Source organism: Thalassophryne amazonica, chromosome 11 (genome assembly GCF_902500255.1).
Source record: "Thalassophryne amazonica chromosome 11, fThaAma1.1, whole genome shotgun sequence".
Taxonomy (NCBI): domain Eukaryota; kingdom Metazoa; phylum Chordata; class Actinopteri; order Batrachoidiformes; family Batrachoididae; genus Thalassophryne; species Thalassophryne amazonica.
This window is the reverse complement of record NC_047113.1, coordinates 64,435,500-64,463,107: the sequence shown is the minus strand read 5'-3', so window position 1 is coordinate 64,463,107 and position 27,608 is coordinate 64,435,500. Positions and strand designations below refer to the sequence as shown.

Below are 27,608 nucleotides of genomic sequence, written 5' to 3'. Positions count from 1 at the left end.
TTTACTAGCTCCACGCAACATATGTGATGACATGAGAAAGTGTAAATGTAATAAAAATTTGCTTTATGAGGAAGATTTTGCAGCATGGCTAAAACCAGTAACTATGTTCTGTATTACAATAAATATTTGGGCAGATTTGTTACCAACCTTTAGACATTTATATTGGGGGGAAGGGGTTCCCTTTGTTTTTAGTTACTGTAATGTTGGTCTCGAATTTCATTTAGTACCTGCCTCGACGGAAGCCTGAATGCACATTTCTACTGCAACAAATCTATTTCAAAATGGAGCCCCCGCGACAACAGCGCAAGCAAGTGGAGATTTTTTGACGCACCAAAAACATTTAAAACAGCCGTTTTGGAGAGATTTTCACTTTTTAAAAAAGATGGGAAACTTGACAAGATGCAGGTTGTTTGTAAAGAATGCCGTGGCCGCCGCTAGTCCACCTAACTTGGATTTCTCAGATTGTAAACTGAGTGAAGCTCCAGCAAAACTGGTCAGAAAAGTATGTCATAGTACTTTTGCCAATGAGGTACTCTGTCAGTGAGTGACTCACTTTAAGTCACTCATTGAGAGTGATGTCTTTCTGTTTACTGTACTGTTTAAGTTCTGACAGTGTGATGAAAAGGGTTCCAAATATGAAGGAACCGGTTCCTGTTCCTTACTGTTGAATCTGGAAAATTTGCTGCTTATAAGGAGTAAAACAAATCCTCTCTGTACCTAGTAGAATCAGAAGTAGAAGAATACCATAGTACCATACTGGATTGCAGCTTCTTATTTTCAATTTGAATTTCTGGTATTTCTTTGCATCATGTTGAATTGCATCGTATCACACCAAATCGCATTGTGAGGAATTGAATCGCCATCAAATACATATCAAATCACATTGAATTGGGAACAGGACTGGCTTTGTAGTTGGCTCAGAACTTTCACCAGTCCAACAGGTGGCCGAGGACAGGATGCTCTCAAAGTTCAAGGCAATTAAGGCATCATCCACCTCCTCCATGCCCTGGAAGTGATCACCTGTAGCACCTTCAGTCACAGGCTGATGGCACCGAGGTGCAAGTTGGAGACTTTCCTCCCGGCTGCTATTAGGTTGTTTAATGCACATTGATTATTTAAATGATGTCCATGGTTTTGCACTTTCATTTTATTTTACATTATATGATAATGATAGATGTATGAAATGTATGTCTCTGTGAGCTGCTGCAACAGCGTAATTTCCTGTGAAGGATCAGTAAAGTATCTATCAAATCGTATCGCAATATGTATCGTATTGCTGGTAGTGTATCGAGATGCATATTGAATCGTTATCAATGATGAGATTCATATGCCTAGTGTATAAGTGTGAATGGGTGAATGCGAGGCATCATTGTAAAGCACTTTGAGCTTCTGATGCACGTGAAAAAGCGCTATATAAATGCAGTCCATTATAAACAGTGCTTTGGCCAGTTTTGGTTAACATTCATATTCAGGAAAAAAAAACTTCATTGGTCATGTGTTTGCAAATGTTGTAACTACAGGATGATTTTAAGCACTTACATTTCTCTTGCACATTTTCTTACTTTTCTAAACATACACATGCCAGGCATAATTGCCTTTGCAGGCCAAAGTGCCATTGTGCTTGGTATTGCCTTCCTCCTCATCCCTTTCTGCCTTGTAGAAGGGAAGGGAAGCTTCAGGGTCTGTGTAACAATATGAGAACCAGCTCGTTTTGCATGACAGCAGTGTCCTTATATTGCTCCATTTATTCCCTGGAATCGCTCTTTGTTTCTTTCAGGTAGACGTGTAGAGTATCCCTGAAGATGAAGTCACATTATATGTTGGCATATATTAAAAAAGAGCAGTTTTATTTGTAAATCCTGTGTTGTTCCTTTTCTTTCTGAAGACGTGAGGTCTTGGCGGGGTTGTGGTGAGGAGGCGGCCATGAGGAAGAGCGTGTCTCTGTTGCCAGGCAACGAGGGCGGGAGCTCAGCCAGCACCACACGGGTATTTGGTGTTCCATTGGAAGAGGTGACACGCACGCACACAATCAGTGGCCACGAGGTTCCTGCACTTGTGAAACACATCGTTGACTACATTGAAGAGCACGGTGAGTGATATATATATTAAAAACTTCTGTTTGAGCATCAAATTATTGTGTGCAGCTAAAGCCCAGGAAGGGGACAAGAATGGACTATCAATTATAAATGTTCAGTGGCTTAACCTGCATCAACAGTCATTCACTGATTTTCTATACCCACTTATTCCAGTTAAGGTTGACAAGGGTGGTGGCTGGATCCTATCCCAGTGATCATTGGGCAGGGGGCAGGTTGCCAGTCTTATCACAGGGCCACATGTTGACAGTTAAACACATTCACTCACACCTACGGTCAATGTACCGCAGTCTCGTTTGAGGGCGGACGCTAAAGGGGTAAAATATGATGCATGTGATGTCATTTCTGTGCTTCCAGGGGAAAAACATTTTCTGAGTTTTTGGGCAAATTACATGCAGACAAAGTGAAAATGCAAAGAAAAAGTGACTATGCGATGGGAAGTATATGTGTTGTGGTTTGTTTATGACCTGGAGCACATATATGTCACGGCGGTCTTGCAGGCGAGAGAACGCAATTACTCTGGTTAGCTGTGCAGGCTAACTTATCGACACGATGTCTCCCCTTTGCCTGGTCTTCCCTTCTCCACTGGGAGCCGGGGGAAAAAAACACTTTTCGTGACTTCTACGGTGATTGCAGCCAAAAACAAAACAGTACACCATTTTTTTATGTGAGGTTATGCTGTGTATATATTGCATAACGGGACCCGCTGTCCCAATAAGTGGTCAAATCCTGCGATATCACGCAGGGTTCAAACAAGACTGCGGTGCACTATTCACCAAACCTGCATTTCTTTGAAGTAAGAAGAATTTGAAGCACCTGAAGGAAACCCACACAAACATGGGGAGAGCATGTAATCTCCACACAGAAGGACCAAGGTGGAAGTGAACCTCAGACCCTCTAGCTATGAGACAATAGTGCTGACCACTAAAACACTGCCCTGCCCCACGTATCAGCATATTGAGTACATTATAAAATGAGTCGGAAAGAAACATAATAAATATTTTCATTAATTTCATTACGTTTTTAATCAAAGAAGCCACAATATCTTTGCACGAACAATTACTGAAGGGGTTGGTACAATTTTTCTTTGTGCAAAAACTTTCCTGAGAAGGTTTTGAGAAGTAATTTGTTTAAATGTGCTGTAGTCAAATGCCAGTCATGTCCACATTTAACTGAAGAGAGATCACATGCTTTCTCATTCAGCTGACCTTGCAGTAGTTAATGATATCTCAGGTAAGCTCATGTGAACTAGATATTGCTGCGTAAAGCCCCGTTTACACATAGACGGTAAGAGCTCCCGGAAGAGTCTTTGGCCGTCTAAAAGATCAAACGCCGTTGGTAACGCCGGCACTAGGGGGCGTGGCTTAGTTCCGGCTTTACCGGGAATCGTCGAAAAAATTATTCAACATGTCGGAGAATTCGCATGACGACGGAGACAATGCGAACAACGGCATTTGATACTTTTTAATCGCCGTTTCATCCTGCCCCTTCCTGTAGTGCCGCAGTTTACACCGCCGTAATTGGCAGCCGGCGTTGTATCCCTAACCAACGGCGTGTAAAACGGCGATAGAGCCCACATCGGCGTCCTCAATGGCGTTTTAACCAGCGACAGAGGTCTAAACGCCACCTCCCGGTAATGGCATTCCAAACGGCCGATAGGCGGCGGTCAGTATAAAAACGCTAGCGCGCTGCATGCACTCGCGGCCAGCTCCAGATATTTTTGCAGAGAAGCTCCAGTATGCCTCAAAAGAAAATTGGCAGCGGCAAGGACTTACCAAGAGGTCTGGTTCAGAAGCAGAGGGGAGGCCTGTAGTGGAGATGGAGCAACACCATGAGGAGGGGGAAAGGAAGGAGAATAAAAGGCTGAGGATGATTTCCCTCCCCCTGCAGTGACAGAGGCATGTATTCCTGCTGCTTCAGCCTATTATACTCTGTGGGTGGTGCCTATATGCAAAAGATCCTGGAGTAACGCAGGATTTGCCTGGATAAAAACCTGGGTATACCAGCGGTACAGAGGGCATTATCGGCGGCAGCAGAACACCGCCGTTCTCACGTGCGTCTTAACCTGCGATTGTAAAGGATAGAACTGGGTATTAACCCCTGTTGCCTGACGTGTGCCGGATGCTACGGCGGCAAAACGCCGCTTTATTTGGCGGATTTAGCGGCGTTTTATCCACATATTTGCGGATAGTACTGCGTCCAAAACGCCGGCGAAATGCTCCGCCCCTTTCCACCACGAAAACTGCCGGAACTACCACGAACTTCGGTCTACGTACTACCCGCCAACAAAACCATCTATGTGTAAACAGGGCTTAAGTGTGATTAAGACTTATGCACGCTCACATGCCTGTGGACATCATTTAGTGATATTTCATGGGATTTCACATTGAAATGGGGGTTCTTAAGATGCACAAATGTACACAAGATAAATATTCTGCACATGTACTTTGTCGGGCCTGTGATGACATCATCTGTCCAGTCATGACTTTAATCTTAATTCAGGTTTGTTGTTTTGTCTCTGTATGACTCCCAACAGGTTGTCTGGACTTGGAGGGGCTGTTCCTGGTTAATGGCAATGCAGAGCGTGTAGACTGGCTGCGACAGCGTTACGACAGCGGTGAGGAGGTGGAGCTAGAAAAGGAGGCAGACTTGGCATCAGCAGTCAGCTTACTCCGATTGTTCCTGCAGGAGCTCCCTGAGCCTGTTATTCCTACAGCCATCCAACGACACATATTGCAGCTACACCAAGGTGTGTTGTCTGGCAACCAGCTCTCTGCTTTCAGTTTCACTTTTTGTGTGTGATGCAGTTTGTTTTTTAATTCACATTATTATTTTGATACATGTTTAATTTGTAGTTAAGATGAACCATTTTAAAATGAACATATTAGGTTTTGGTATTACATCATTTTGTCTACTTAAAATCTTCATATCCAGTCAGTCAGCCGCATGTTCCAGTTTTGTTTGCAGCAAACCCTCCCACTTCTGCATTTCGTGTTTTTCTCACTCATTCCCTCACTCCTTTTCTTTGTTCTGTTTGAACTTGCTTATTATTCACAGATAAACCCTTCTTACTCAGCCATTGTTGTTACTACATTGCAAATACAGCATTAATGGGTTAGGACGTTACGCATTATTTTTCTCATATAGCACGTTAGCGTTTGTCGTGTTTTACTTGAAATATTACGATAGTGTTTCACAGAATTTCTCTAATAGCACGATTTGCTTCCTAAGACTTTTAATTGGTTTTGTTTGACCCCAGGGATTCTAATTTTGTTCTGCCTATACCTGCCAGATAAGAATATTTAGGACCGGGTGCACAGGAGCAAGAAGGGCTCCAAAAATCATAACTGAGTCCAGACTGTTTCCAAATATTCACTTTTGACAACTTTGGTGCAAAGCATATCAGATGTACTCATTCTAGTAGTGATTGTGAATCTCATAAACCACACTGTCTTCTGTTTAAGGCTTTGCCCAACATTAGTATCAGTTTTCTTTCAAATCACATGTTTTTAGTTTAAATCTGATGAGGATGTTTAAGAATTTACTGACTCTGCCACACTAATGCCAAAAACCAAGACCTCTTTATTGGTGAAAATATTCAGCTTTCTGAAAATTTCGTTTCCAGTGCTTCTTTTTCGTAGGTACTCTAGACTTGCCTGTGTAGCACTGCCCACACTAAAATCTGTAGCAGCTCCCAACAAAGTAAATAAGACTTGGGTTTCAGCATCAGTGCAACTGTAATGTTGTGGAGAAAACCCTGTCTTGCCCCTTGGTCTATACGGACAGTGATGCCTGGAATGTGCACTGTTCTCCCCACCATTCACTCTTTTCTGACACCTCTGTAAATGATCCTTGCACAACCTCACGCCCACTGGGAAGCGTAGGGTTTCAATCACTGTTAGCAGCAATAGCAATTAAGACCCAGGGTAAACAGAACCCAGGCAACTGTGCAGAGCAAGTAGGATGTGGTAGCAAGAGGCCACATTCGATTGAGAATGACAATGTGAAAAATATGCTGCTCTGCCTGTTGTTAGTTAAGTTCTGATGATACTAATTATATATTATCATAACCTGCTGTTTACTCTTTATTAATTTCTAGATTATAGTACTGAAGAAGAGCTGTGCAGAAACCTGAAATACCTGCTGCAACAGCTTCCTCAGCTGAACTACGGCCTGCTGCGTTTCTTGTGCCGCTTCCTGTCCAGCGTGGCATCACTTCAGCAGGAGAACTGGAACATTGGGGCGCTGGCCGCCGTCTTCGGACCAGACATCTTCCAGTAGGTTGCTGGCATAGGGCTGTCTAAAAATTATGTGATCCCTGTCACTCTGCATTTGAAAAATGTTCTCACTGGAGAGAGGCACGGTTATGTTGTGCTAATCTTTACCAAGTCTGTGTCTGATTTTTCTCTGAAAGGAGGTAGATTTTTATGCAGATTCAGATTGGATGTTGTGCTTTTGTAACCTTTTCCATTATGTGAAAGTTGAGCAGCAGGTTGTATGAATTTGGCAATATAACATGTCTGTTAATTTACCATTCTCAAAACAGTCTTACGTTTACACGTTTATTAGAAATTGGGGCCTAGTATATCTACATGTATATAATTGAATCACAAGAAAGCTCTGTAACGCACCATTGGGAAGAATACATATTATAGAATGATATCCAGAAAGAATATGGCACTTGATTTCTTTCCTATCAGAAGAAAATAGACTTATAAACAAATAAAGGACTTACATTGACATCCATTTACTCAGCTACTAATTTGACAAACTATAAGAAGAAGTTTAAATCCACCACAGCAAATGCTTCCTCTTCTGCTTCATCTAGCTTATCAACAGAAGCTGAGGACCTACGAGACCAAGAATCTGTCAGTAGAATATTGGCAGAGTTGTTGGACAACCAGGAGGGCCTATTTGACTCTGAGGACGATGACGTCTCCACTACAAATGACTACAGCTCCATCAATGAACAGGTTACTTGGTTTCTAACATGTTTATTGACTCTTTTAATTTTCATATTGTAAATCAGAATAAACCTTTTTTTAATCTGTAATATGCAGATAGGAGTCATGCCATACCTGATTATTTTTACTTTTGTTGTTGTACAAGCTTTTGAAATATTAGTTTCCAAATCTGTTTAAGTAACGTTTGTGTGAATGTTATCTAAGCTGTCGCTGTGAATCTACTCGTATTGATGAGAAATCATGGGGAGACTGTCTTTCAAAATCTTAGTTCTCCTGCTGTAAAATTGATCCCCAAAGAAATAAACACTGAGGTTCACTGATTTTTTTTTTTTTTTTTTGTGCATCCTTAAATCCACTAAGTTTGCCTCCCATTTTGCCAAAGACTATACAATTACTGTACTAAAAATAAGTCATTCTTCAAACCTGCTCTCCAGCGAAGTGCACGTAACCATTTTAAATATTGTCAGAAAACTAGGCTATGAATCTTGCTTGATCTTGGGGGAGAATTCAACAAAAACATCCTTCCTTCATCAAGGTTTTCATAATAATAATAATAAACACCTTAAGCCTGTAACCCAATCCTGGATAAGCAGTTGAACATGTGTGTATGTATGTAATAAACACCTTAAGTATGGTACTAAAAATACTTGATCAGAAACCCAAAAGCAGGGCTCCCCAAGTCTGTTCCTGAAGGGCCCCTACCCTGCATAATGTCATGTCTATACTTGACTGTTTAATTCTGATGTTTCCCAGCTCTTCATTGGCTGAACACACCTGTCAGTTAGTTAGTTGTGGGTGTAAGTGAGGGGGGGGCGATGCAAGGCAGTTGCCCTCCAGGGGTAGTTTTTGGCAGCCTTGTCCTAAAATGCCATTTAACGATCTGAAATGTTACATTTTTAAAAAATAATCAATGTAATAAAAGGTTGGATTGGATCAACTCTTCCTGATTGTGTTGTCTTATCTCAGTGGGACTAACCTTGTTAAATAAATAAAATAAAAAAATGATATCTGTACATCAGAAACTGGGTTGCAGTTGAGCGAAGAATTAGCTTTGAATGTGTCCAGGGACAGAAGGACAGGATGAAAGTTAGAAGTGTGAAATTCTGAAATTTGAATTTGCTGAGCACAAGAGACCAAGTGGAAGGGAAGTGAGGTCAGGAGCATTGGAGGTTCTTGTATCATGGTGTGGACTGGAGGAGAAATGGTGTTTGGGAAGAGTATTTTAAGAGAATGTTGGAGGTTAAATGAATGTCTGATAGGGTGCTGAGTGTAAAGTTGGAAATAGAATGGGTGATGATGAATGTCATCAGTGCATATGCCCCACAGGTAGGTTGTGAGTTGAAGGAGAAAGAAGATCTCTGGAGTGAGTTAGATGATTTGGTAGAGTGTGTATTTAAGGATGACGCTTGTATTTTTACTTGGGATCCATGTTAAAAGTAATAAAGAGTGTGGTAGAGAGATGAAGAGGAGAGTGCAGGAAGGGTAAAGTAAGTGGAGGAGAGAGATTAGTGATGGAAGGGTGTCTACAAGCGTGAAAGGGAAAGTTTACGTCATGGTTGAGAGACTAGCTGTGTTTTATGGCTTATAGGGGGTGGCACTAACAAAAATGAGGCAGAGCTGAAGATGCTGCAATTTTCTTTGGTACTCATGATGAACAGGAATTTGAATGAACATATCTGAGAGACAGCACAAGTAAGACTGTTTGGAGACGAGGTCAGAGAAGTGAGATTGAGATGATTTAGCTTTCAGGCTCCTCTCCTGTGGAACCAGCTCCCAATTCAGATCAGGGAGACAGATACCCTCTCTACTTTTAAGATTAGGCTTAAAACTTTCCTTTTCGCTAAGGCTTATAGTTAGGGCTGGATCAGGTGACCCTGGACCATCCCTTGGTTATGCTGCTTTAGACGTAGACTGTGGGGGGGTTCCCATGATGCACTGTTTCTTTCTCTTTTTGCTCCGTATGCATCACTCTGCATTTAATCATTAGTGATCGATCTCTGCCTCCCTCCACAGCATGTCTTTTTCCTGGTTCTTTCCCTCAGCCCCAACCAGTCTCAGCAGAAGACTGCCCCTCCCTGAGCCTGGTTCTGCTGGAGGTTTCTTCCTGTTAAAAGGGAGTTTTTCCTTCCCACTGTCGCCAAGTGCTTGCTCATAGGGGGTCGTTTTGACCGTTGGGGTTTTTCATAATTATTGTATGGCATTGCCTTACAATATAGAGCGCCTTGGGGCAACTGTTTGTTGTGATTTGGCGCTATATAAAAAAAAAGTTGATTGATTGATTGATTGATTTAGTATGTGCAGAGGAGGGAAACATTGTATGTCGGAAGACTGATGTCAAAGATGGAGTGACAAGGAAGGACGGGAAGGGGGAGGCTAAAGAGGAGGCTTTTGGATGTGTTGGGAGTACATGCAGGTGGTTGTTGTGACAGATGAAGATGCAGAGGACAGAGTGAGGTGGAAACGCATGAGCTACATTTAGTAAAAAAAAAAAAAAAAAAAAAGGAAAGGAAAGTTTAGCATATTATGCTGTTTAATTTATTATCTTCATATCATTCTGGCTTCCAACAAGTGCAAATTGCTGGATAGAATTTTCAGTAAATGCAGTATGTCGGACAGACTGCAGACTGAGCCAGTGCTTACTACATTTGGTCAGCGTTTCCTGATCAGCCAGCCTTGTCATGTCAGCAAACAGATTTGTTTTAGTGACTATAGTGATGCTGGTTGTTTTTTCATGAGCTCTTGTTTGTTTTCCTCTTTTCTCTACAGCAGAAAGAACTGGACCACAATAACCTACTCCAAGGCTGAGACCTTGGTTGATAAACTAGCATGAAGTATAATAGAACACTCAACCCCAAAATCAGTTTGTCTAGACTCTAGAGGATTCTTTGTTGAAGGCCTTCTTGGTTTTAGAAACCTTGATGTTAAATGTTAAATTCTTGAGAAATAAAATTAATAATAATATTGAGCTCATACATACGCAGAATTTTAAAAGTAGTGCCACACTAATACGTTTTACACCGGATGCCCTTCCTGACACATCTCCAGTTTATCCATTTATCAATAAAGTGTATCGTATCCGATGGGTACAGTTAGGCTTGAACCAGCATCCTTCTGTTTGCAAAGCAAGTGCACTGGCTCTGCACCACTGCACTTCCTCTGAAGTAATGAATGCCAACATAGTATAAGTATAATTTGGTGCCACCTGTGGGGTAAAACAGTACATATATTAGACACAGAAAAAGCCCTCTCAGCCTTTAAACCAACTTTTTGAGATGAGAATAGTTGATCGTTGTGGTTCTGTTTTCTCTGCTTGCTCGCAGTTCTGCTTGAACTAGTGATGTGAGTTTGTTTCTGTGTTTTATCTGGAAATTCTGGACAAGACCGCTGAACACAAGCCAAGGTCAAGACCTTTTGTTCCCAGGCATTCTTTGTCTCTTTACTCACTCTGTGTGTCTGCCCCCATACACACACGCACACACGTTTGGATATGTTGACACACTCACAAAACCTTCTAAAGCATCAGTCACATAGATGTCCTGCAGCTCAGTAATTTGGGCATTAATGCGATTAAAATGTTCCACCTCCTTATTTCCAGTACCCTCGCTTCTTCCCCTCTGAGTGACCATACCAAGTCATGGCTTTTTGATATCTTACTGTCCACAACTTTGATCGCATTAAGAACTTTGTAGACTCATCTGAATGAATATTTTATCATTTAGAGTTCATAATATTGACCTTGTACGTACATGATACACTTCAGAAGACTTATATTTAAATGTATATTACAGCTCATTCTTTCATGAAAATTCAGTAAGGTATGTCTTCTCTAATATATTCCAATTCTAAAGTAGAACTCTACTAGTGTATACTAAGGTCGATCTAAATATCTTAAAAAAAAAAAAAAAAAAAAAAAAAAAAAGAGTAGAGCCAGTGATCAGAACATTGATAGAACCTTTAAATATCTGCACAACTTGAGCTTATATACACGTTTTCAGGCCGTTCATGTTGCTTGTGGGGAGTTATGAGTGAATTCATTTTACATTGTGTGATCAGTGGATCAGACTGCAGGCATGAAGCTACATTATCAAACGGTATGTGTGCTCAGTTATAATGTCCAAGTTACATGCATTGTGGATAAAACAATTTGTGCAGTTAGGGAAAATTGAGTTCCAAAGTTTTTAGCCAAGGTATATATAGGGAGATGGTAGTTAAAGACTAAAGAGAAAAATGGTGTGGTTTCTTAATCTCTCAAACACACATACAAACAGAAAAGAGTTTCTAGTGAGTCATCCCACCAGATCTGCACATGTGACGATGCAAGGTTTCCCAGGCAGCCAATCACGGGTCTTGGAGGGGAGATGTTGCCATAGCAGTGACTCAGTGACAGCAGCAGATGGACGTGATTGCTGAGAACGGTGAAGAAGAGAGGCAAGCGAAGAAATTAGAGGACAAATTGTCATATGTAGGATAGAAAAACCAGAAAATCGGTAACAGAACATCCTTTCAACATGTTTCGGTGGCCTAATGTGCAACATTGCACTTGAAATGAATCAAATTCATCACCTCTGACCCAGACTTGAATTCCCAGAATTATTGCACTTAAAAATTGCCTTAATAATCATTAAATAAAAGTAAGTCCCTTGGGCTGCTCTCTTGTTTTTTTTTTTTTTGTTTTTTTTTCTGTTGGGGTCACCACAGGAATCATTAAATAAAGACAAATAAATATTTTGAAAACAGAAATATTGTGGAGTAAAAAACAAACAAAAGAACTTGTTTCATAACTAGAAAATTAAAAATTTTAAAACACAGTGACTCTATGTACCACATCAAAACTACACTGCAGACTGTCTTCTTCATATGCTGTGAGCAATCTGCATTAGGAGCTATTTTTGTTGACATATTTAACACCACCCCCCCACCCCACTCCCTCCTCTTTTTGCAGTGCTACATTCATTACATTCTGTCCAGTGGTCATGTCTCCTTGCTTTCACATTCTTTCTTCACTTGAATTAGGACAGAAAATCAAACAAAAAAATGTAAAATTTCAACTAACATGTAGTTTTTCCGCTCCAAATCAGAGTGAGAGTAAATATAAAAAGCACAGATCAGTGTATGTCATATAAAGGACTTTACACTCCAGAGATCAGGTCACCCCAGGCAGGCTGCATTAAACATTAAGTGCCATTTGCCCTACCGTTTGTCCTATAACAACCCACGTCTCTCCTTGTTTGTCTTTAGATCACGGAGCTGTTGGATGATGAGAAATGTGAGGCAGAATGTGAAGAGCTGCCCCAGGATGGAGAGGAAGCTCCAATTTCCTCCAACTCACCACAGCTGACATGCACTGAAGACAGTCCCACCGCTAGGTGAGACATGTGCTCTGGAGGACAACCAGTACTTACCCACAAGTCTATCGGGCCAACTAATCATTTGTTTGACTCAGTGAGGAATTAGGTTTATTCGTGAGGGGAACACAAAATACCTCGTGTCTGTGGGGGTGGTGCTGGATGATAGCTTGAGGTGACAGCTGTAGTACGTGGATTTAATCACAGTCAAAGATGTGGATTAGATACAGCGAATAAATCTAAATGACACAGTGTTAGTCAGCCCTTTTGATCTTTAATTCTCATGCTATTGTTTCAGGTGGTTGTACTTCTCTGTTAGCCTTGTCTAGCCTGCAGCCATCATGGCTTTGACCTTGGCCAACCTCGGTGTCTGGTCTCGTGGATTATTGTTGTATTTATAGCACCAGCTGTCTGCAGCCTGCATCAGAAAGCATTTTGAATGTGTGTTGGCTCAAAGCTCCAGAGAACACATCTGTTTTGAAGTTGTTTAAAAAAAAAAAAAAACACCAGGTATTGTATTTCTGTGCCACTTTTATTTCCTTTCTTCCACATTCTTTACATTTCTGAAATTTTATCTCTCCCCCCCAAAAAAAAAGTCTGTCTTGCAGAAATGACTCAGACAAGCCTCCTTATTTCCTGGTAGAAAGGAAAAACTATTAAATGTGGCTTTTAACCACAGAAAAACTTAAATAAATGGCAAATGTAGTTCTCGTTGCATCGCTGTGCTCTCAACTGTTATTTAGTTAAATGACCCATATATGACTCATAATTACTGGTTGACAATAATGTGAGTAGATGCATGCATTTAAAATAGTTCAGCATTAAATGTAATTTTCAGTACTTCGTGAGCACTGTACCTGGAGAAATTAAGTGGGTCCCAAAATAGCTCTTGATTGCATCGTTCTGTGCATGCCCTGTTTAAAAAGTTGATGCTTGCAGCTGCAGCGCGTCACTGGTCATTCATTCATTGTGCACAGGAACATTGCTTTAAGAGCTCACAGAAAGTTTTATGAAAGCCCTCAAATACTGATCCAATAGACTGAGTCCAGCTTTTAATTCTGTCTTTATTCCATCCTAACATGCTGTCCTTTAACTGTTGCCTGTTAATTTTTGTGTGTGTGTATAGAAATAATAGAGCCGTACACATTTACTGAGCATTGCCTGACAATGCTGAACTCTTTATGGTGATTAAATCAACCTTTGTCCTGTAATGATCAATGTCTCTTATTGTTTCAAACACTCTGAGGTTACTTTATTTCATTTGTTTGTCAGTTCTTTGACAAAGAGAGATCAGAGATCACTTTAGAAAGCTCTCCTCAAGTGACTTGACATTAACTATCTGAGTTGTTTGTCCCGCACTTGACTGACAGGGAGGTCTGTTCTTTTTTCCTGATCCAGTCGTCCCTGAATATAATCTGACAGTAAACACACACACATTAACACCACACATTAACAGTGTGTGTGTGTGTGTGTGTGTGTGTGTGTGTGTGTGTGTGTGTGTGTGTGTGTGTGTGTGTGTGTGTGTGTGTGTGTGTGTGTGTGTGTGTGTGTGTGTGTGTGTGTGTGTGTGTGTGTGTGTGTGTGTGTGTTAACAGCCTCTACTCATTTCAGATCTATATAATCCCTGGTGTTTTGTTTATCTTCTGGACTCTTGTTATGTCACTGTTTTCCTGTCTGTGTGTCCATGGTTTATAGTCTTCATATCTGGAAAGTATTTTTGATGAGGTCACTGAAATATCAAACCAGCTGAAAACAAGGACTCTGGGGCACTTTTGTCTCTTGTCAGGAATAGACATGTAGGAGACAGGGATGGATTAATGGAAGGAACAATGTATTGAGGGCAGAGACAGCTTTGATGGAGCAACAAGGGGGTGGGGGTGGGGCTGGAGGACTGAAGGAGTCTCTACACTGTTATCAATTTTATTGATTTTTATTGTTTTATTTAGTTTTTTTCAGTCTGAGGAGAAAGGTAATGTCAAACTGCAGGAAATAAGGTCAATTCTAAACAAATTATGAAACGTTTGTGTCCACTTTAGTCCTGAAATTTGAGCTTTCGGCCTGTATTTGTGCTCTTCTTCTTGTCTGTTACAGTCATCACAGTCCGAGCATGACTGTAACAACGCTCTGCCAGTGAAATGCCGTCCGTTAGCACAGATAACCGGGCTGTAATCAGGTTACATTTCTTGAAGGGCCTCTCTGTGAATCCCCTTATGAGATTTTCTCCTTGTTATTTTTATGTGGCTGTGGACATGGTTTATACTCTAATCAAACACTGCAACATGCTGGAGAACTCTTTGCTTTCTCTGGATGCCAACAGCGCACACGTCTGCATATGGTGCACGTGTGCTGTATTTTTTTTTTTTTTTTTTCTTGGGCTGTAGCTCACGCGTTATGCACATCGAGGCACACATGCGTGCATGCAGCATGTTTGTCATTCAAACTTAAAGTAATGCCAGGTATACTTTAAGGTCTCTCTTCACTCACCCATATTCATAGAAACTATACATTTATGTTCAGTCTGATGAGTAAGCCTAATCTCAACATAGATCTGAGTACATGTCAGTTGGTGCAGGACTGACAGCTGTATGACTAGAATGTAGACTCACTGTGTTTTGACCATGTAAGTTCTGGAGGTCATCAACTATTATATCATGACAGAGCAATGCACTAATGCACCCAGGACTTTGTGTAGTCTGTTTCTCCATGGTGTTTAAAAAAAAAAAGTCACAAAAGGCTACAGAAACTTGTGAAACAGCTCTTATCGCTTGTCCACTGGTTATGTTTATGACTAGGACTGGGTGATATGTCTTCAAATCAATATCAGTAAAGGCCCGGTCACACGCCACACGGCGATCACTGAACGAAGGAAAAAAGTCCCAGAGTCACAAATCACTGAGAAAAAGTGGACGAATGAGCTGCCACTTCTCCTATCACCAAAAAGCCTGCGAGTCCGGAGTGCATAAAACAACGAAACAAAACCAAAACTAACAAAAGAAAAATGAAGCAAACGGCGAAATGTTCTTCCCGCTATTGTTTGTTTGAAAATGTTACTTTTCATCCCGCACATGGACGAGTCACGTTCAGCTCGTGGGATCTTTAGTTATTGATCCGTTCAGATATCGTCAATGTTCGTGCAAGACGTCGGACTTGGGAGGTTGGACGAAGTTGGACGACAGTCAAACGGAATGCTGACGGTATGGGAACTACACAAACGATGAGGAACCGTCAAGACAAAGAAAACAGAATACGGACGAATTGAAGTTGTCATCGGGATTCGGTCACATTTTTCAACAGTTTGAAAATTCTGACAAAGTGCCAGCTACAGGAACGAAGCTGGACAACGGTTAGATGACATCTCTGAAAGTCAACGTAAGTCCAGATTTCTTGTTTCGTTTTGGCTTCGGTGGCCTTCATTAGTGCAGTGTGACTGGGGCCTAAGGCCACATTAAAAAACAAATACAAAACATTAGTTCATGTTTCTTGATATCAGAAAAAAGTGATGAGGGTGGGCGGATTTTTAAAAAATAATTTTGCTATATTTTTCTTAGAAAAGAAGAACAAACAACACAGTAAAATTTTGAAGTTGTTAAATGAAACTTCCCCTTGTAAGTAGCCTACAAAAAAAATCTTGTGGCCCAGCTATGTAAACTTTGGCTGTCTTCGGCCAAAACGTAATCGCCACCTAGCGGACATGCTGGTTCTTGCACCAGCTGCACCGCTGTCAATGAATTTCGGCCAAAATAAATTGATACGGGCCGATTTCGGTATAAGAGTGGGGATGATGGAATGTTTTTTTCTTCCTCCCCCTCTTTTATTATTCTGCCTAATGGACCAAATTTATTTTCTAGACTTTTTTTTAATACTGACCTCATTTGCAGTCATTTATGGCAGATATCAGGGTGTATGTTCACCCCCTTTATTCTTGAAAATGTAATTCCAGGCATACCTGCTGAATCAGTTCAAAGCAAAGGCCAAACGTTGCATCCAGGCCTGAAATTAGGTAGGCCTGATTTATAGACTTTCATGCGCTGCACAGAGAGTTGGCAAAGAGCTGCTTCAGTCACCACAAATTCACAACGCAGTTCACATTAAAGTGTCAAAGTTTTACACGTCTGCCTTCAGTGAAAGTGACTTTAGCAACAAATCTGTCACACACGTATCTGGTGTAATGAATTCTGATCAACTACAGGGGGGCCGTTCATGATGTCTACAGTGCAAAATATATTCCCAGAGGGAGGAGGTGGGCATTACTTTTTTTTTTTTTTTTTTGTTCTCTTTTTTGTTTTTGTTTTTTTCCTGGGTGCTTGCAAGGTTTGGCATTTATATTGACAGGCGTCGCATTCTGTTGATGATACTGACATCTGGCACCTTTTGAATGCCCTCAAGTATTAACCAAAATGAGCAAGATTAAGTCAACTAGAGGTTAGAACACACTTGATATGTCAGTAGTCTGTTTATGTAAACGTGTTGGTCATGCCATAAATTAAAATAACAATGAAGCTATCGATTAGCCAGTAGTGCTATCCATTCTTAAACAGTGCTATTTATCCCTCTGCACAGTGTGCAGGAACCAACGTGCACCCATCAGAGGAGCATGTATACACCACATGGGCAGAACATTTATTCGTCTTGCAGTGAGGTAACTGTGGCATCCGCTGCTCAGTCATGTTGCCTTAGGAAAGAACAAGAAAAACACATTCTGTTGATCTGATATGCGAACAGATTGTGTGCAAATGAAGAAGAAAGAAACACAGACACAAACTCATGTCACAGGGTCAGTAAAATACTGCTGTAGATTTTGAAGCAAAAAAAAAGACAAGCCCAACATGCTTTGCTAATTTAATAAAATGTATTTATATAGCACCAAATCACAACATAGGTCACCCCAAGGCACTTTTGTAATGTTTGGAAAAAGCTTTCCAAACTGCTGCAGACTTGAATAGTAAAATTCAGTCCAAAGGCCCCTTCTGACTGAAAACTCATTAGATGATCTATTTTATATACAGACCCTGAAGTGTCTTCACACAGCCTAGGCATGAATAGAACTGTGAAATATACATTTAAAACATGTTTGTTATGCTTAAATAGGACTTTCTATCTTCCTCTATTTATTCTGCCGTCATCTTTCTCCCGTTAAAATTAGTGTTAACCTTTTTTTTTTTCTCCATTTGCAGCTTTCCTTCATATAGAAACGTCACACACTCTGTGACCACCTGTTTTTGTGTCACTGTCAAGCTTTCTCTCTTTCCCTTTGTGGTTAGGAAACTGTTGAATTTTGATGCCATCCTGCAAAGCTAAGATAGGCATTACAAAAGGCTCAGAGTCTTATATAAAATTAGTGTGTGTGTACCATTACACAGCCCGTTGAGCTGAGTGCAATAACTACCAAGTTCATAGACACTACTGAGTGGACCAAAAAAAAGCAAGTGCCCTCCCACTTTGTGCCTTGTGATAGGCCATCAGGACTTATTCCCTCTTCATAATTGGCTATCACCTGCAGTATTTATCATTCCATTGGTCTTCCCTGGGTAGTTGCCTGGTTACATCAGAAGCTCATATATTTGAGCAGAGCGGTGGATCTCAACTGCAGCACTTTTGCAGTGTGGAGTGAGACAAGCTCACTCACACATACACATTCACACACACACTCACATAAACACACAGACTCCAGCAGTCCAAGGCACAGAAGTAACAGCCGATCAATGGAAGCCACAGAATGAACCCAAGCAATACCCGGCTGTGCTGCTAGACCTACTGGTGCCGACGCTGACACCTCAAAGTGCTCCACTGGAAATAAAGGATAAATGGTCGACCCGCAGATCTGTCAAATACTGACAGTAAATACCAACAGGAGAAAACTGAAGGAAGCCAGAATAAGCTGGTCATCTGGATATTGGTCCTTCAAGATATGTGTCAAATGGGCAAAAGAGAAGGCAAAACCAGAAATCGTACAGAGTTTATTTAAAAGTGAAACTAGTTATTCTTTTGGACATTTGAAAGCATCAGCAGCTGGGATTGAATAGGTGACGTTTTGGTCTGCTGACATACAGACCCAGACAGAACAGAGAAACTGGCCAAAGTGCCCTACGACGTCAAAGAAACACCTACGGGCTGAATCCACTGACAAAAGAAGACAAGGAAAGAAAGACAATTTACTGTCACAGTAGGCTGGAGAAATGAGACTAGCCTGTGACATTCTGCTGCAGAGGTAAACATCTGTGTTTTGTAACTTTACTGGCTTGATTGAAGTAAGTGCATGAATAGACGTGTTACTGGATAAAGGATTGATGGATAAATGAATGGATTACAGGTAAACATTTTAAAAGTCTGGATGGAGAGAAGTTGAAAAAGGTAGATTGTTAATTAGAGGATAGAATAAATAAGGTTGAGTGTTTGATGAAAAGAAATCTTGAAATGTTGAATATTTTAAGCCTTTTACTTTTCAATCAAGTGAAATCAATAGAATTGGGAGAAGCTGAGGTCGGACCATTTTCTTGGTCAGTGTTTATCAGAGAACGAGTAAAGAGAGACAATCGAGAAAGTCAGGTTGTAATTTTACTCTAAATGGGATGACATGAGACAAAGTGATCTTTAATCCAGCAATAATAGTTTTGTTCTGTTTGGGTTTTCAGTGTGTGGAAGTCACTGTATGAACGTTTGTCCTTAATGTGAAAGTCTGTAAATGTTTATTCTTTTAGAGGCAGCTTGAAGAGCTGTTATTGAAATATGCTTATAATTCTGTCTGCTTCTTGGGCTGAATGTTTAAACGCTTTTACATCTATTTGAAAGTGTGCAATTTTTCAAATGGCTGAAGCAGCAACTTTGATTACTGTACTTGGTTTGCACTTTTTGCAATATAATCTTTTAAATCCTGCACATTTGAAAGAATTGTTTTAATTGATGTGTGCAGGATGGTATTTTTCCTTTGAAACATACCAAACATTTGACAGAAATTTGCCAATAACTCAAATACCATGAAAAGAAGTTGTTTTGTTGTATGTTTCTAAAAAAAAACAAAAAAAAACAGTGATGTCATTTTTAGTTTGGGTATAGGATCAGATTTAATTTTTAGCAGTGACAATTCATTATTTTCATAACAAAGTGATAAATTGGTCATGATGTGCAAAATATGATTGTGTGGAAAATTTAAGAACCACAAAAGTTATTGCATGGAGTTTTAATTTTTATTTATGTATTTATTTATTCTGTTTTGCTACAATTGGGGGCCAAAGTTGAGTGGGTGTGGTTTATATCACAAAATCAGCTATACCTTGTGATTGAATAACTATTTTGATAGTAAACTTATTGAACATGTTCGTTACGGACACCTGCAAAAAGGTATAGCTTATGTGACCTGATGGCAGCACTACAACAACCTTCAGTAGACCTTTAGCAATAACATCTGAACTTGGAGGCCTAAAATAAATATTCAAATTCATCTTCAACCTTGAAAATCTTCATTCATTTTGAATTTTCTGATGAACAGTTTCTTGCTATTCCTTCAACAGTTTAATCTAAATCTTGAAAAAAAAATGTTGCACGTACAATGGTTTAACCAATCCAAAGTTGGATTTTTTTTCTGTTACCCCCTTTTTACTGTATTGAGTTCATGAATAATTCATAACTTAATTCACAACCTAATTATTAAACTAAATGTAAATACTTTACAAATCCTTCTTAAAGGTACTCTTATTGTGAACCACATTGTTGTTGAACAACTGTCACCATGCTTATAATAAAAACTTAACTGTGGCTAATTTCTGTTCTTCCATGAAATGCCCAAACTACAAAATTGTCTATTTATGCAGTATTTCCATCATTTTATGCAATGTGTTAATGTAGAAATAAGATTTTTTTTTGTTGATTTTAAACAATGGTATGCTCAATGTTGCAGTATGTACTTTGAATTGTGTGTGTGTGTGTGTGTGTGTGTGTGTGTGTGTGTGTGTGTGTGTGTGTGTGTGTGTGTGTGTGTGTGTGTGTGTGTGTGTGTGTGTCCAGTTTTATTTACAGTTGGTAAATATTTAAAAATTATTATTTAAATGTGGTAGTGATATGTAGGTTGCATTTTGCATGTGCTTCTGTGATAGTATGGGCTTTATCTTTGTGTACATGTTTCATTGTGTGTAAAGGATAAATGAAAAAATTATGTAGATGTTTGAAAAAGGCTTAGAGCAGATGCAAAGTAGTATGGCAGTGGTGTGTGTGTGTGTGTGTGTGTGTGTGTGTGTGTGTCTCTTGTGTGGGTGGTTAGATTGCTGCAGTATGTAGTACCTCACAGGCAGAACTGAGCCGAGTCACATGTACTGACTACAGCACCTCTCTGGAATCACATCTGACCTCAGACTGACTGCACAAAAACACACATACACCTTCTCTCTCTTTCCTTTCTACTCAGTTCTTGGATGATGTGAGAAGATATTTAAAGATGTCTGTCTTAAGTATGTCATCATTTTAGGATGTCATTTATAATGCCATTAATGGCTCATTCCACTTAACACGGTGTAAGGTGCATTTGGTTGCATAAAAAGGATCAGTACTAAAGAAGAAATGTGGTATGAGCTGATATAATCCATGTTGTTGTTATATCTGGTGATTTCTAGTACATCACATCTGAAGACAGATGCACTGTTTTTGTGTGCTAGTATAAAAATCTAAAATGTGTGTTTTTAATCATATGTTGGTCTTGGGTCCCACATGTGGCATATATATATATATATATATATATATATATATATATATATATATATACACTCAACAAAAATATAAACGCAACACTTTTGGTTTTGCTCCGATTTTGTATGAGATGAACTAAAACTTTTTCCACATACACAATATCACCATTTCCCTCAAATATTGTTCACAAACCAGTCTAAATCTGATAGTGAGCACTTCTCCTTTGCTGAGATAATCCATCTCACCTCACAGGTGTGCCATACCAAGATGCTGATTAGATACCATGATTAGTGCACAGGTGTGCCTTAGACTGCCCACAATAAAAGGCCACTCTGAAAGATGCAGTTTTGTTTTATTGGGGGGGATACCAGTCAGTATCTGGTGTAACCACCATTTGCCTCATGCAGTGCAACACATCTCCTTCGCATAGAGCTGATGAGGTTGTCAATTGTGGCCTGTGGAATGTTTGTCCACTCCTCTTCAATGGCTATGCAAAGTTGCTGGATATTGGCATGAACTGGTACACACTGTCGTATACGCCGGTCCAGAGCATCCCAAACATGCTCAATGGGTGACATGTCCGGTGAGTATGCCGGCCATGCAAGAACTGGGACATTCTCAGCTTCCAAGAATTGTGTACAGATCCTTGCAACATGAAGCCGTGCATTATCCTGCTGCAATGAGGTGATGTTCTTGGATGTATGGCACAACACTGGGCCTCAGGATCTCGTCACGGTATCTCTGTGCATTGAAAATGCCATCAATAAAATGCACCTGTGTTCTTCGTCCATAACGGACGCCTGCCCATACCATAACCCCACCGCCACCATGGGCCACTCAATCCACAACATTGACATCAGAAAACCACTCACCCACACGACGCCACACATGCTGTCTGCCATCTGCCCTACACAGTGTGAACTGGGATTCATCCGTGAAGAGAACACCTCTCCAACGTGCCAAACGCCAGCGAATGTGAGCATTTGCCCACTCAAGTCGGTTACGACGACGAACTGGAGTCAGGTCGAGACCCCGATGAGGACGACGAGCATGCAGATGAGCTTCCCTGAGACGGTTTCTGACAGTTTGTGCAGAAATTCTTTGGTCATGCAAACCGATTGTTTCAGCAGCTGTCCGAGTGGCTGGTCTCAGACGATCTTGGAGGTGAACATGCTGGATGTGGAGGTCCTGGGCTGGTGTGGTTACACGTGGTCTGCGGTTGTGAGGCTGGTTGGATGTACTGCCAAATTCTCTGAAACACCTTTGGAGACGGCTTATGGTAGAGAAATGAACATTCAATACGCGAGCAACAGCTCTGGTTGACATTCCTGCTGTCAGCATGCCAATTGCACGCTCCCTCAAATCTTGCGACATCTGTGGCATTGTGCTGTGTGATAAAACTGCACCTTTCAGAGTGGCCTTTTATTGTGGGCAGTCTAAGGCACACCTGTGCACTAACCATGGTGTCTAATCAGCATCTTGATATGGCACACCTGTGAGGTGGGATGGATTATCTCAGCAAAGGAGAAGTGCTCACTATCACAGATTTAGACTGGTTTGTGAACAATATTTGAGGGAAATGGTGATATTGTGTATGTGGAAAAAGTTTTAGATCTTTGAGTTCATCTCATACAAAATGGGAGCAAAACCAAAAGTGTTGCATTTATATTTTTGTTGAGTATATATATATAAACCAAAACTGTTCCGTTGGAAGAGCTTGAAGCATTCAGGAACATCCCAAAGCGCTTAGCAGGTTTCTTAGGGGTAAAATTGTGTGGGATCAAATTCTTGTATCCTTAGGGCCCTCTGAGAATATGTAATGTCTTTCAAGGCCTTGTCAAGGATCTTTTTGTGATACAACCACCCAGCTTGGCCCCTTTGGGTACAGCTTAACAAGAAAGCCTGGTGCAGTTATCTGTGCTTGAAGGGACGAGAGCTGCCGTGTAAAGGGTGTGTTACCGTTTAAAGAGCTCTTCTGTGTATCAGGAGAAAAGGATCTAATGTAAATTCTTTGACTTAGAGTCTGACAGAAGCTCAGGCCAGATAATCACACATCCAATAGAGTTTATATGTTTGAGGAATGAACATCACACAGAGATGGAGTCTAGAATGTTTATGTCACGGATGTTTCGGACAAGGACATTCCGACCTAGGATGTTCCAGTCAGAATTGACATCTTTCACAGCCTTAATGAGCTGTAACCTTCATGTTTTCATAAAAATGAAAATGTTATTTCATCTAATTATTTGGAAAACCAAGATAAAATTGAGATTGCTGAGGTTTTTTGGTGTATTTGAAAGTCTAATCCTAATATTACACAAATATGCATCAGCATATTTTGGCACAAGTCCGAAACGTCCACTCGCCACACAGATGTAGACTGTTGGGTCAGATAGCTGTAGTTTATGAAAACTAATCAGACATCTGTGCGCTTAATTGCATAACTTTGCTTTTACATTTGCCACACTCCAGAACTGAGCATGTGATTTAAGTCAGCAAAGGAAAAAACTTCCCTCTCGCTTTTTCCGCATTCCTTTTTGAACACACAATTGTGTCACTATTAAGGTTGCAGTGTTAATATTGGAATGTGATACGGATGCCTTAGGAAAATAAAATGCAACAACAAGCTACATTTAGAACAAGCAGCAATAAAAAAGGGAGCCACAGACAGAAAAGAGGAACCGTGATAATGGAATGAAAAATGAGCAAATAAATGTTAGCTTTTTTTAGTTATTCTTGTGATTCTTCAGTTAATCATTTGTAATAACAAAGTTTAAGAAAATGCTGAATGTCATCACATTTTGCCAGAGCAAACTATCCAAAGATGTCCAGTGTACAGTGATGTTTCAAAAAAATTAAACATTTAAAAAGAGAGAGAGAGAGAAGCAGCAGATCGACAGGTTTTTCACTCTTAAACCAGTCAGTTGACTTTTTCTTTGATGCATTATGTAAACAATTATCAAAGTCTTTCTGTGGATCAAGTAATCTGTCAAAGGACATAAATGGGAATTAAAAAATGTGAAGTGGCTGATCAGAATGTGGAAAAGTAAGAAAGGTGAACCTTTTGGTTTCCTGTCTTCCATTAATAATTCAGTCTATTGATCAGTCAGTACTTCTTGCTGCATTTGGAGTATTTGGTGCAGACACGCGTGTGTGTAAATGGATTGCATTTTTGTAACACTTTTCCATCTGATGCAGATGCTCAAAGCGCTTTGCAGTCATGCCTCACATTCACCTGTTCACTCACGCAGTGATGTCTGTGTGCTGCGATTTGCTGGATGAAGGACCTTGTCTGTGGTACCTTAATGATTTCCTTGTTTGACGGTCTCAAGGCCGCGCCTCTTTAGCTTCTCCACAGCGAACTTGTGTGTGTTTAAAGAGCTGGTTATGAATCCATCAGAGGATTTTATGGTTTTCCTGCCACACACCCACTTTGCTTTATATTCTTTAAATAATGTGAGTAACCTTGTGTGTTTGTATACGTTAGCGTGTTATATAATCCTGGACATTCCCATATGTCTCTCTGTCTGTCCTTCTGCTGAATAAACAAACACATTTCACTGCACATAAGCATGCACGGCCACACTTCCTTGCTTATGCAAGTTAAATGACAGTGTGGGTGCAGTGATCGCGTCATGACAGCATTTGGCATACCGTCATATTGGTGCATTACTGCCATCAGTTTGTACACATTGAAAAGTTATGAATGCAGTTGATCATTTTATTAATGATTTGAATCCTTCCTAATTGACAGTGGAAGCATAATGGTTGTGAACAAAGCTATTAGATCTGATCAACAAATGTAACACAAGGTCTGGACCATCTGTTCCCAACAACTCTGATCCAGTGTAGGGATGGGTATTGAGAACCAGTTCCTTTCGGGTATCGTTAAGAAATGATTCGATCCACCGACATCAATAACCTTTTTACTTAACAATTCCCTTATCGGTGCTTCAGTGTGGCCGTTGTTTTTGGGGTGTTTGTCAGGAAAATGATCATTTCTCTACATTGATTACAGACCCTGCAGCGGGTCTGTAATCAACTTATCTGCAGCGCGGCTTTGCTTTGAACCTTGAACCAATGGAAGCAGTGATTCGCAGATCGAAACAGTGCTTCGATCATTGCTTCGTTGATTCTTTTTTTTTTCTTTCGCTTATCTTAATTTCCCCTGCTAAAACTCTAAAGAGCATATGGTTATGAGTATTATTTACCATTTTTTATGTTAAACCGACCTCTTATGGTCTTCTGAAACAGTTGATGTATTTTATAACTTAAAAACGTGACTAATGCTAACACGTTAGCATATCTATGGCATTTTCAATGTTAAAGTTAGCATTAAACAGTTGCAGCTGTCAAGCGTTTGTTGTCGTAAAAGTCAAATGTATTACAAATTATAATTTTTTTAAATTTATTTTTGTTTATATATTAATAATCTAATGATTAGTTATTATATACAGTTTTAGAGAAAGAGACAAAAAGAACCTGAATAGAAACGCAACAGAAAATATAAAACCAACTAACAATGAACATACATAAATAAATAAATACATACATACAGAAATAAATAAGTAAATGGACTGCATTTATATAGCGCTTTTCCATCTGAATCAGACGCTCAAAGCGCTTTACAATTATGCCTCACATTCATCCCGATGTCAGGGTGCTGCCATACAAGGCGCTCACTACACACCGGGAGCAATAAGTGTTTAGAAACCAGTCACCATTTGTTTTATTATACATCTGTGTAGTTAATAAGTAAAATAATTTCCACGGACGATTCGCTCGCGCATGCATGTAAAATAAAAAGAGAAAGAAACTCTGCTCCCGCTGCTGTAGGGCTGCTGCTCGCTCCAAAAACTCTCTCATAATTGTGAAATAAAGGACAAAAGAGACATAAGTCCTGCTCACAGGCTGCTACCAGATACAGGACATGTTCACATCTTCAGTCAAACTCTAGACATCTCCACGTCACTACATATTCAGTCCCTGATTGGTCATCGCGGTGCGACGAGATGGAAAAAGTTCAGATTTTTCAACTTGGGGAGGAGGGCAACGCGACGTGATGCGACGCAATATCGCGCCACAAACGCGCCAATCGCTCAAAAACGCTTCACTCGCGACACTTCATTCACGTCCATCGCGTCACATTGCGTGACTTGGTGTCAAAACGCGTCATTCCATAGGGATTACATGGCAACCTGTCGCTCGCGTCGCACCCGGTGTGAACGTGGCATTAGTCTTTTGGTCCATCTGTCCTATATATATGGTGCACATATAATATACACAAATGTGTGTTCACATGCAGTCATGTGCCTGGAACACGCACTTGCACACAAAAGTCATTTACCTCTAGGAGGGGGGTTGAGGAGTACATGATGTTCTAACCTCTGCCTCTTTTCTTTCTTTCTCCACAGCTCACACCTCTCCCCCATATCCATACTGCCTGCAGAGTCTGCTGAGTAAGTGCACACACAGTCACATTGTGTACTCACCACAACACACACACACACTAATGTTCATGTACAGAAAAGAGGAAAAACGAGGGGGGGGGGGGGGGCCTTCGTATGAGCAGTTTGATCCCACACATTTTACTCATCTAATACAATAAAAGTAGAGTGATTACAAAAAAGAACTGTAAAATAGGGATGTGAGAGGCAGCGTTAGCCCAACAGGGACTCTAATAAAGCAGTGCCAGAATAAGCAGAAATGAGAAAGAGCTACTGACGAGGAGAGGCGTGACAGAAAAGAATTTGATGAGCCAAGAAAGGTGACAAAGAGGGTGATTATTGAAAATCAAAGCATTTTGCACAAACGCATGCTTTTACAGCCTGAAGGGCATGAAATCAGTCACATGATTTGCTCCTCTGCATCTTCACTGCGTGAAACAAGATTTAAAAAAAAAAAAAAAATTTATGTCACATGTGGACATTAATGGAGTCTGACTGTCAAAGGTTAGTATTTTTTTTAAAGTATGGCAAAGCAGTCGTATACTACATGTTAAGTTGAGTCAGTCTGTAAAGTGTTAGCATTAGGTGGCTACAGAGGCTGTGGTTTCCTCAGTGCGGTTTTGTGTGTGTCAGAGAGGTTGATTAATGCCTTCACTTTACATCGGCTACCAGGGGGCATTTAAAACGCCTCCTCAGCTGGCAGGATTTACATGAGTTCCCGATCACAGCAGCAGACCCGCTTTACAGGGTGTGTGTGTGTGTGTGTGTGTGTGTGTGTGTGTGTGTGTGTGTGTGTGTGTGTGTGTGTGTGTGTGTGTGTGTGTGTGTGTGTGTGTGTGTGTGTGTGTGTGTGTGTGTGTGTGTGTGTGTGAGAGAGAGACAGAGAAAAAGCATTGTATTTTCTTAATACTGTTCAGTAACTTACATTTTTAAAAAATATTCTGAATGCATAAATTGGTTTATTTCTGAACATGTTAAATTCTGTACTTACTGAAAACTCAGGGTTGATGTCAAATCATATCAAGTAATTTGTATAGATATCTTGTTACTACTCCCCCCCCCCCCCCACACACACACAAATTT

At 40.4% G+C, this 27,608-nt stretch overlaps 1 protein-coding gene and 1 long non-coding RNA gene across 5 annotated transcripts in view; one reads left to right on the top strand and one right to left on the bottom strand.

Moving 5' to 3' along the window:
- fam13b (family with sequence similarity 13 member B) overlaps window positions 1-27,608 on the top strand; it is a 95,041-nt gene that overhangs the window by 31,514 nt on the left and 35,919 nt on the right. For all 4 annotated transcript variants that reach the window (XM_034181992.1, XM_034181994.1, XM_034181995.1 and 1 more), the window contains 6 exons: window positions 1,886-2,089; window positions 4,630-4,842; window positions 6,193-6,370; window positions 6,922-7,066; window positions 12,296-12,423; window positions 26,493-26,537. In XM_034181992.1, the coding sequence (XP_034037883.1) occupies window positions 1,924-2,089; window positions 4,630-4,842; window positions 6,193-6,370; window positions 6,922-7,066; window positions 12,296-12,423; window positions 26,493-26,537 (875 nt within the window). In that variant the 5' untranslated portion in view covers window positions 1,886-1,923. The remainder of the gene's footprint in view (window positions 1-1,885; window positions 2,090-4,629; window positions 4,843-6,192; window positions 6,371-6,921; window positions 7,067-12,295; window positions 12,424-26,492; window positions 26,538-27,608) is intronic.
- LOC117520702 lies at window positions 8,096-26,814 on the bottom strand. The gene is made up of 3 exons (XR_004563739.1): window positions 26,804-26,814; window positions 22,524-22,532; window positions 8,096-8,799 (listed from the first exon to the last, which is right to left on the bottom strand). It is a non-coding gene; the product is annotated as an uncharacterized LOC117520702 (long non-coding RNA).